This window comes from Lacerta agilis, chromosome 12 (genome assembly GCF_009819535.1).
Source record: "Lacerta agilis isolate rLacAgi1 chromosome 12, rLacAgi1.pri, whole genome shotgun sequence".
Classification (NCBI taxonomy): Eukaryota; Metazoa; Chordata; class Lepidosauria; order Squamata; family Lacertidae; genus Lacerta; species Lacerta agilis.
Genome location: NC_046323.1, coordinates 23,160,475 through 23,171,313, shown reverse-complemented (window position 1 = coordinate 23,171,313; position 10,839 = coordinate 23,160,475). Strand labels below are relative to the sequence as shown.

The following is a 10,839-nucleotide window of genomic DNA, read 5'->3' as shown; positions in this document are numbered from 1 at the left end:
TTCCAAGACACTTAGAATGAGATATCTGCACTCTTTGTGCAGCCTGATTTTATGGCTTTCACGGAGTCCAATTCCTTCACCTGAAAATAACAGAACTGTAGAGTTGGGGCTCTAACTCACGACCCTGAGATTAAGAGTTTTAAGAAACTCGATTTCCAAGGAGGAGCCGAGAGTCTCGTTAAGCCCCATTAAGACCAGCAAGTTTATGATGGCACACGGTTTTGTGGGCTGGAGTCCATTTCATCAGCTGCATCGTTGGTCTTCAGGGCAGCCACCAAACTTTCTTAGCCGGCTTGTGTTTTCAATCCATCGAGTAGAATTGCTCCACAGTCCGCAGGGCAGGGCGAAAACGGAGCAGGTTCCCGGAAAGGAGCGCGCCGCGCAGTGGCGAAACAAAGGCTTTCCTGAAGCTCAGCCTCACCCCCTACTCCTGGAGTTGCTTCCCGGAAAGCTTGTGCGCCTGCGCTCGCCGCCCCACAGCTTTTGCGTGAGGAGGCGCTCGGCCAATCGCCAGCGGCTTCGGCACTCGCGTCAGCCGCTGCGTCGAGGAGAGGGGGAGTTTCCCGGAGAGGTTCCATTTGGAACGTTGAGTGTTCGTAAGTTCCATCCGCGGAACGTCGGGGCTCCTTCTTGGGAACCGACGGCCCGCCATGTGGCAGAGCAGCCGCTGCTTACGGGTGCTGCTGAGGCTGAGGTCTTGGCAAGCTGCCGGAGGAGGAGGAGGAGGAAGCAACGGGTTGCGTGAGGCGGCGGCGGCGGCTCCCCGCGCTTCCGCGCGCGTGGGCTCGTTGGGTTTGCGGAGATTCAGCGCGGCGGGCAGCTCGGAGCTGCGGGATACAGAGGTAGAGCAAGGCTTGCAAGAAGACGGGGCAGCCGGGCAAGAGCAGCGCATTTGCTCCGGTGCCGGAGAGGCCACGCGTGCGTCTGGTAAGTAGCGTCGAAGCTGTAACCTTCTCGCGCGGTGGTGCAGGGTCAGGGAGCGAAAGGTCCCGGGGTTCAGCCCCGGGAATCTCCAGGTAGAGCTCGGGAAGGAAACCTTGGAGCGCCGCTGCCTGTTCGTGTGGGCATCGGTGCATTGGAAGCACGGGTAGTTTGGGCGGTGCACGCTGGTCTCCTATGATCAAGGGCCAGAACAACTGGCCGTCTGTAGTGGCAACCCTGCTAAGCTTTTCGACGTGCGATGCGGATGGGTCCTCCTTTCATAGAGTTGGAAGGGGACCCGAGGGACATCTAGTTCAACCCCCTGCAGTGCAGGATTTACAGCATGATGCTATTGCCCTAAGAAGAGTTTGTAGAAACTGCAGTGTGGACTTTCTGCTACATCACGGATGGAGAACATGCATGGCCCTCCAGATGCTGTTGAGCGCCAGCACAGCCAGTGGTCAGGCCTGATGGGAGTTGTAGTCTGAAAAGATCTGGAGGGATACTGTTCCAAAGCCTTTGACATCCACCCTGTTCGTGGAAGTGGTGGCTATGTTCCATTAATACCCCTAGAGACTATGCATATTTAATTTTATTTATAGAAATATATATCTAAACCACAAGCTCATTTAAAAAATCAAAATAAATACACTAAATACATCAAAGCATTATAATGTAATATATTCAAATGTTCTCCCCATAGCTAGTGCAGAAAGAGAGGCAGCTGGCCAACTGCTTCTATACTTGTGTACAAGTAGAGGAGCCAACTCCTACCTGGTGCCCTCCAGACGTTGTTGACCACACCTCCTAAAAGCCCCAGCCAGCAAGGCCAATGGCAAGGGATAAGTTCGTTGGCTGCTTTCCCTTCCCACCAGAGCAGATCCAAAAGCATCATAGCTCACCAGACTTCGCTTTCAAAAAGTCTTCCTCTTTAGTGAGCTTTCAGATCCTTGGAAGCTCAGTGGGCAACAGGCACCGAGTTTTAGCTGACACCCCAAAGGCGACGTATATTATCAAGACCTGTAGTTTGATCCACACTAGGTTTAGCGCCATTCCATGAAAAGCTGCTTTCCGTCTATTAAACCTGTTAGAATAGAAGCAAGTCAACCCACATTTATTTGAGGGAAAGAGTGGGCTTCCAAGTTATGATGTGTATGTAACCTGTGACATTGGTGTAACAATGGAAGAGAAGGGGCTGAAAGCAGGAGTGCAGCTTCAGGGCAAATTCCATTCCAGAATTAGATTCAAACCATTTGTAATTTAAACAATCACAAGTTTCAAGGGGTTGCGGGAAAGTTTAAACTGTGAAACAATAGCATGTCCTTTTGCCTACAGGCAATGAGGGATCTCAACTGCTCTTGTTGGTAACACACAACACATTGAGCTAAATTGTAAATATAATCTTTTGGGGGATTATTCATTATTTGCGTCACCTCACTGATTACCTCAATTAGTCCCTTCAGAATATTAAACAGTTAACTCTTTCCAGAGATTTCTACATTTCCCCCCAGGATTTGTTATGCAGTTTGAAAGGATGACTTAGCAATGGTCAAAGACAGATTTGCCTGACTGCTTTTTCTTCAAATGTGACACATTTAAAAGTGATATGCAGTAAGAAAAATTGTATTTATGTGGTGTTCCCATGCAGCATTCCCTGTGTTCAGTATCTTGCTTAAACTGGGTCTCAGCCACTGTGTGTGTATTTGTGTGTAGTATGAAGTGGTCCAGGTAGAAAACATGCTGGCATGCTAACAATGTATGTTTAGATGAATTGACCCAGCTTAGAAGCAGCATGTGTGCAAGATTCCACTTGTGAAAGTTTTTCATGCACACTGGTGTCAAGTTTAAAAATTGCCAGAGTTAGCGCAGAATGGAAATGGGTTGTAGATTATAATCCAGTCTGAGTTTGGCAAACCAAATAATGGAACGGCATATTCCAAAATCCTAGTCCAGAGTTAACAGAGGCACTCTTTGTAAACTGTAGTTTGCAAATAAGGAACGAACCTCAGGAATGCTCATGCACCCCTTTCCTCCCTCCAATAGCCTCTCTTTTTTCTTTCCCCCACTGTTTCATTTTTATCATTCTGTTGCCTCTTTCAGATCATGTCTCTTCAGTATTCAGCATCGACTACATGGTATCGCTTCTGAGACAAGAAAATGCCAAAGACATTTGCGTTATTGAGTTGCCTCCAGAACTGAAATACAGCAATTATTTTGTAATTGTCAGCGGGTCATCTCCCAGGCACCTCCATGCCATGGCTCACTACCTTGTCAAAATGGTAAGTCAACTACTCTGCACTCTTCTTAGCTTGGAGAACCTTATTAACAGGGATTGCTGGGTGCATACAGAGTATACTTGCAAATTTGCCCATTGCGGGGAAATACAGTAGTAGATAATAAAATATAAGGCCCTGAGTATACCAAAGATTTCTGAATTACAGAGGAGATAAATTGGCTTCAACTAAGAGTGGGGTTCCAGGAAAAAAGGCGCCCCAACAGGAAATTTGAGGAATATGGGAAAGGCTGGAGGAAAAGGCACAATTTATCTCATAGATGGGGGGGCCCTGGCTCACTATGTTGCTGGACTGCAACTCCTTGCCATTATTGGCACCACACTGCTCTCAAATAGTTACTTTTCAGGGCCAGCAGGGGAATGGGACTCTGCTGACCAGGCAAGAGCTTTTTCCACCTGTCTTTCCCCACCCTCCTGCCTTCATAAGGGAAGAGTTTCCAGAGGGGAATGGGACTCTATGCTGGCCACCAGGGAAGAGCTTCTTCCACCTGCCTTGACCTATCCTCCAGCCCTCGGAGCTTTCAGAAGGAAGTTGCTCCCACGGCCATTATGTGAATGTGTTTTGATGTAGTCTTCCGCTAAGTTCAGGTCACGGAAGCTGCACACGTGTGTGGATTCAGCAGTGCTTGTTTTGTTTTTGCTTGTTAACGTTAATATTGTTTTGTGGATTATGGGTGTTGTAATGCTTTGCGAATTTTACAATATGACTTTTTGTGTGGTTGTGCTGTTTAATCTATTTTTTATGTTTTGTTAATAGTGTTATGTAGAAGGTAGTTGTTTTATTTTTTAATGTAATTTATGTTGCATTTGTGATGTTCTACTATGTTATTATTTATTGTATGTAAGCCACTTTGCGACTTGTGAGAGTGAAATGCAGCACAGAAATATAATGAAATGGCAGAAACCAAATAACCTACAAAAAATGATGGTGATGATACTTTTATTATTTATACCCCGCCCATCCGGCTGGGTTACCCCAACCACTCTAGGTGGCTTACAGCATATATAAAAACATAGTAAAACACCAAACATTAAAACAATTGTGACATAGGTCACGTTTCCTGCCAAAGTTGTATGTTGGCGATGTATAGCATACCACACTTGTGAGTGGCAGCAACCATTTAATGGGTTTAATAACTACTAGTCTCTTGCCCATGAACGTAACTTTTTACACTGACTTGTTTTCTGTTTCAGTACAAGCATTTGAGGACAGACTGGGATCCTCATGTTATAATTGAAGGAAAAGATAACGAAGATTGGATTTGCATAGATTTTGGTAAATCATTTTGTTTCTAATAATGAAGAGTAAGAGTGAGAGCATCCTGGGTATAACTACAAACTATCAGAACACATTTGGATAGAAGTGGCTTCTTGCACACAAACATACAATGGTGCATGTTCTTGCAACACAGGCATAATTTGTTAACACAGGTATTAATATCCTGCTTTCTAGCCCTAAAGAAGGCATGTGCCAGTTTGGTGAGTTGTTCTGACTTGGATACCAAGTACTTAAATTCTGGTGCTGTAGCAGTGAACTACATTGCAGGATTGTTGTATACTACTCTCTCAACCCTGCTGCCTGTGTGGGGCTGAAAATGTTTCGGCTCAGTGCCCAGTAGTATTCTGGGCTTTTGTAAAGTACTCAGAGCCTGAGCTGCAGTATTCACTCTTCTACATTTCCTTCCAAATTGCATTGCTACAGACATGCTACATAAGCATGATACTTTCCCCTGAAGATCAGAAATAAATTGGTTTACTTTAATGAGAATTAAAGCATTTAAATGCCTTTTCAGTAGGAGGAAGTATTGTTTCCTGCCCTTATTTAAGGGGAAATGAAAGTGGGTGGCTTGATTCAATCTTGAACTGTAGAGGAAGTTGTGTCAGGCTTTTGGTTCTTACACTCCCCTCTTCCCATTCCACCAGTCGATGTGTGTTCATAGACTGAAAGCAGACCAGTGTTGAGAGCTGGCATGGTCAGGCACCTCACATGCCTGCAGGGGGGCAATTTACAATAACCTGCTGGATTTGTTCATTACAACCACCACTCAGGTCCATGGGGAGCAGGGATGAGCAAGCTGGGGGAGGAATGCCAACAGCTGCCACTTTTGACAAGAAGTTTCCTCTTAGCTTATGGACTAAACTGCTTTAAATTAAGTAAAATGGTTTTTGAGTTTACATGTAACAGGAAATTGTGATTTAGTCAAGTGGAAGCTTTTATATTGCTCTTCTCGTGTGCAAAGGAGGGCAGGGAAAAGGGAGTGCTAACATCAGTTCATCCCCAATTATAGCAAGCCTGTGAGATGCTTAGCTGGTGGGTTGATTAGAAGTTTTACTGGGGATATGTCTAACTCAAAACACTCTTACCTGTAGGAGAACCGTATAGATCAAATTCACTGTTGCTTACTGCAACTCTTCTCATCCTCACAGGCAATATTGTGATCCATTTCATGTTGCCAGAGACACGCGAAATCTATGAACTGGAAAAGCTGTGGACACTCCGATCTTACGATGATCAGTTGGCACAGATACTGCCAGAATCCTTGCCTGACGATTTCATAATTGGGCTAACTCCTGAACAGCAGTGATTGGCCTCACAAGTAGCGGGAAAAACAGGTCTGCATGAAATATACTGTACAGCTGAGACTTGAGTGTCAGTTCTTGGGAACTGTCAGTAGCAGGAAGAGAGGACAGAAGCGCCAGTTGGAGACCTTGGTGGCAAGCAGAATCATACAGAATACTCCTCAAGTGAATTCATGGCATATAAAAAAGGAAACTTGCTTTACGTATTGCAAAAAGCATATGTTGTGGGTATAAAGCAGTGGTCGACTTTTGAGAGCCTAGTCATAATTTTTCTTCCCCCCACCCACCCCCGGAACCTGGGTCTTTCTTATCAGTAGTTGCTGGTGGAACGAAAGTTGGTTGCTGTATTACATTATTGATGACAGGTGAAAGTCTGTCTGAAAGGTATTTTGGTGAGTAATATAGCCCAAAGTGGAAGAAATACAGTCATTCTAAAATGGTTTGAGAGTTTTGTTCATTAACTTGGGCTCGCTGTTCCATGTTGCCTATTGCTATAGGTCAGACATAGGTAAACTTGGCCCTCCAAATGTTTTGAGACTACAATTCCTATTATCTCTGACCACTGGTCGTTAGCTAGGGATGGTGGGAGTTGTAGTCCCAAAACATCTGGAGGGCTGAGGTTGCCTATGCCTGCTATAGGTTGCTCCTATAACATCAGCTTGGGAGTAATTGTTGGCAACTCCCTTTTCCTTTTCCAGAGGTTTATAAGAGCAAACAGGAGAAGCCACAAGGGCCATTTGGATTTTGGTGCAGACCATTTTAATAGGCCCAGCAGAGTTTAGAAAGCTCAGTAGACCTACTACCATGTAGTCACCTGTCCGCAGCAACAGAACTGCTTTGAGTTGTCCTACTCACCAACCACCACCATCCCATTCAACAGCCACCCAGAGCTGTACGAGTGTCCCATTGTTGTCACACAAACCACAAAAGTGAGCCACTTCTAACTGAACTGTCTCAACACAAATGTTGCAAGTTCTACGACATACCCAAGTTTGGGGAACTCAAAGGTCAATCCAACTAATTTAGGCAGGAAGGTTGTTGTGTGCTAGATGGCTAGTGGCCCAAGTGTGGTTATCCTAGTCCAGGCATCCCCAACCTTTGGCCCTCCAGATGTTTTGGACTACAATTCCCAATATCCCTGACCACTGGTCCTGTTAGCTAGGAATCATGGGAGTTGTAGACCAAAACATCTGGAGGTCTGCAGGTTGGGGATGCCTGTCTTAGCCAGTATGAGTACAGGCTTTCAGGCTAACTTAAGGGCTAGTTTCCTCCTCTGCCATCACTTTAATTGGAAACGTGGAAAATTCAAGAAAGCATAAATGCTTCTATATTTTGAATGTAAGCAATATGTACAATAGATAAAACAAATTAAAGGTAACTTGGAAGAAAATATTCTAGGATAGTGAATTTAAATTCATGATGAATACAGGCTTGTTTGAAAGAGCAACCAGTTTTGAGCAATAAAACCTTGCTACAAATACAACTTACACCGTAAATACTCGAGTTTAAGTCAACCCGAATATAAGCTGAGGCACCTAATTTTCCTACAAAAAACTGGGAAAGCTTATTAACTCGAGTATAAGCTAGGTGTGCGTGTGTGTGCAGGCGGTGGTGGTGGAGGAAGGAGCAGCCCGAAAGGAGCCATTTTGGGCTGCTACCTCCTTTGCCGCTGTCAGGGCTCCTGTGCCTGTCCCTTGCCTGCCACTTGCAAGAGCAGGCATAGGAGCTGCCGCACGCCTCGACTATAAGCCGAGGGCGGCTTTTTCAGCACCAAAAATGTGCTGAAAAACTCAGCTTATACTTGAGTATATACGGTAGATTCAATGCTTTCTTTCTTTACACAGAAGGACTAACTTCCAGGCACACTGGTGAAGTCCTCCATTCTGTTCTAGAAAAATGTGGCAAGCATTAATTTCATTAAAACCGTCAAAAGAAATGGTTTTCAAACACAGCTATTATTGCACATAAGTGAAATGACCGCCACAAGAAAAAGCGCTCATAAGGCAGCTGGAACTTTAAAATGGAAGTTGAGTTCTTGACAACTAAGGCTTGCACCCAATGTAACCTCTCCTTACATCTCAGCACTGTGGTGGCTAGGACTCTCCTCCACACACACCTGTATTTGCATGCGGAAGTGTATATTGCGTCATTTTGGTAATGTGCACCACTGGCATGTAACCCATGGAGGGTTAAGGCAACACTTGGAAGTGGTCCTTAGGTAGCCACCACTACCCAACAGTGCAGACCCTAAAGTGGCATTTGTTACCGAGAAGTGATTTGGGTGGGTGGGTGTCATTCTCCATTCTAGCTTTTTAAAGGATCACGAACTCAAAAACCAGTATACAGCAACATGCAGCCATATTGCAATGGTTCTGTCCTCTCACCCCCCCCCCCCATTTCTACCATTGGACTGGGGGTTTTGTTTTTCATTTCTACACCATTGCTGCTGTTGGCTAAGTGCAAGCTGTCCCCTGCATGCGATACTTCACACACTACTTCCAAGGAAGTGCTGTAAATTCTCTTTCAGAGAAATGTAACATTAGGAGAGTTAAAAGCAAGCAAGCAAGCAAGCAAGCAAGCATTTGACAGCCTTACTTTATATCTTGTTAATGAAGTGGCACATGGTATGAAACAAGTTTACATTGGGATAGAACTATGTCCATTGTCTTCTAAATGTTGACACGCTATTGATTTATAATTGCATTCTGGTGCTTGACATTTATTTGAAGAGTGGCACTTAGCATATCAATTTGTCGTTTTTACTGCCCCATCAGCACACTGATGACTGCAGAAACACTGTGCATGCATGTAAATTTGCAACTGTCTCCATGCGCATCATTATGCTGCATCTCATCGGCCTTTATAAAACAAGTTCTTGTCATAGGCCACTGGAAGAGGACTCATCCCCATTATCTTATGACTGCTAAGTTTTAAGCTTATATTGAAGGTCTTTGTAAAGGGAGAGTATTGGGTTGATGGGCAGTTTAAACTGCTCTCTTCAAGTCCAAATCTCCTAAGCAAATTTCAGAAGTTTGCAGCTAGTCAGTGTTAACCAAGGTAGGCAAGGGTGCTGTATCACAGAACAACCAGTGCCTTCTCTGTAAGGTTGCAAAATAAGGCTAAGATCTCATTTCAACAACAAATCATTTAAATGCCATGTTGTGGAAAGGGAACACAAAAGCAGTCACATATGTCTGATAATAGGAGTTAAACTCTTTATTCCATTCAGAGGCATCTGGCAAGTGAAGCTGCATTAGGGGCACATTACAGAGGAGAAATGATCAATACTTTTGTGAATACTGAAGTCATTTACAGAATCACTTCCTACCTATTTCCAAGTACTCCAAATTACCAAGTCTCAATTGAAAAGTAAAAGACATGATTTTACCATTCTAAAGCCTAGAAATTTAAGAGAAATTACAATATTTATTAAACCAGCAGATGTAAATGCAGCACTTATTTTGCAAAATAAAACTGTTATGGAAAACAAGTCAATCTTTCCCCAATATTAAGAAAAGGATATTGAATTCAGACAACAAAAATTCACACTATGACCTTCTCTCAATTCTTCAGTAATTGTAAATTCATTGTAAGAAAAGTCTCCTAAAGATTAGGTTAAGTAATGTCCAAAATAGAAAAGAAACTTCCATTTTTCCCTTCTGCTAAACTACAACAAAGATTTGTGGTTTTTAAACCAATTAGTAAAGAAAAGACCCAGTAAAAAAAAAAGAGAGAGAGATCATTTTTCAAAAGTTATCTAACCTGTACAACAACGATCTTTGGGAAAACGATCTATTCTATGAAGAAATGCCTCTATTTTAGTATCAATCTAAGAGGTAGATCAACAAAATGGTGAAACAAACTTTTTTTTTTTTTGCTAATTGTGCCCCTCAAATCAGTGCAGCGTAGCAGTTCCAATCCTCTCATGCACAGAAACATCACAAACAAAAGGGTCCGAGGTAATAGCAAGGCTTGTGTACACGGGCAGGCGCGTACACACACAGCAGTCTTTATGCACCATGTGTTGCCACATTGTTAAAACTGAGGTAGACTGAAGTTTATTGTAGAAACTCGAATGCATATTACCACAATCATGATTCAAATTACATTCTGAAATTAAAAATAAAAATAAATTTGGTAAATTTCCTGCGATCCCTGCCTTTTGATAAGTTTTCTTCCTCCTTTTTTGTGGTCAGTTGCAGAATGTGCATAAATCTTGCTGTTATCTTATTTAATTAGCCAAGCTTGAGGTTGTATACTTTTTATTTTTTTATTAAAAAAAAAAAACCCTTCGAAGTGGCTTAGTGTGGCCCTTAGTAGCGGCTGGATATGTAAACTTAGCCTTTCAATACCTTTAAATGAGTTCAAACAGCGTTCGATTCCTCCTCCTCCTCCCCCCACCCAATTTTATGGTAACTGAAAACGGTATGGAGCTATCTGCTGGAGGCGCAGAGAATCCACACCTCTAAACTGCTCCAGCAGATGAAGCATCCTACCAAACTGAAGATGAAGCTTGCTCTCTGAAACAGAACTGGCAAAGTACAAATGGGCTGCAAATGTCTAGGTGTAGCGTTAGTAGGTAGGTTGTGATGGTCAAAGGCACAAAGGGTTCATGCATTCAATCAAGTACAAAAAGAAAAAAAAAAGCCCAGTCTCCAAAAGACCTAAAATTTACCCCCAAGCCCCAGCCTCTTGCCATCACTTCCTTGTTCTGTTCCCAACAAAAGTACCATCACAAACTTTTTCATCCCATCGTAAAAGAAAAAATAATGGCATTGCTGCTATCAGAATGTTGGCATTTGTTTAAGTATCATTTGAACATTCACTGATTCCCCACCCCAAATGATTGTGTTGACACCCTCAGATATAATCAAAGACTCTATTTTTCCATCTCACTCCTGTCAGCCAGCAGTTAGAAGCAATCTACTATATTTCTTTCCCTCCCCCCGCTCAATAAACTCTGTAGTGCTCCTGACTATTGGCTGATCAAATTTTTCTTTTTTTTAAAAAAATAAAATGCTTAAGAACTATTAGCTTTATAAAGT

The 10,839-nt window shown here is 43.2% G+C and overlaps 1 protein-coding gene across 1 annotated transcript; it reads left to right on the top strand.

Annotated features, from left to right (window-relative positions):
• Positions 1 to 555: 555 nt before the first annotated feature.
• Positions 556 to 6,069, top strand: MALSU1 (mitochondrial assembly of ribosomal large subunit 1). The gene is made up of 4 exons (XM_033165898.1): positions 556 to 927; positions 3,022 to 3,200; positions 4,409 to 4,490; positions 5,642 to 6,069. Exons 1-4 carry the CDS (start codon positions 651 to 653, stop codon positions 5,797 to 5,799), a joined length of 696 nt encoding a protein of 231 aa, XP_033021789.1. The 5' UTR covers positions 556 to 650; the 3' UTR covers positions 5,800 to 6,069.
• The last annotated feature ends 4,770 nt before the right edge of the window (positions 6,070 to 10,839 follow it).

Coding starts and splice junctions, on each gene's coding strand:
- MALSU1 (XM_033165898.1), top strand. CDS start 651: ATGTGGCAGAGCAGCCGCTGCTTACGGGTGCTGCTGAGGCTGAGGTCT. Junction 3,201..4,408: donor CTCACTACCTTGTCAAAATG/GTAAGTCAACTA, acceptor TTTCTGTTTCAG/TACAAGCATTTGAGGACAGA. Junction 4,491..5,641: donor TTGGATTTGCATAGATTTTG/GTAAATCATTTT, acceptor TCATCCTCACAG/GCAATATTGTGATCCATTTC.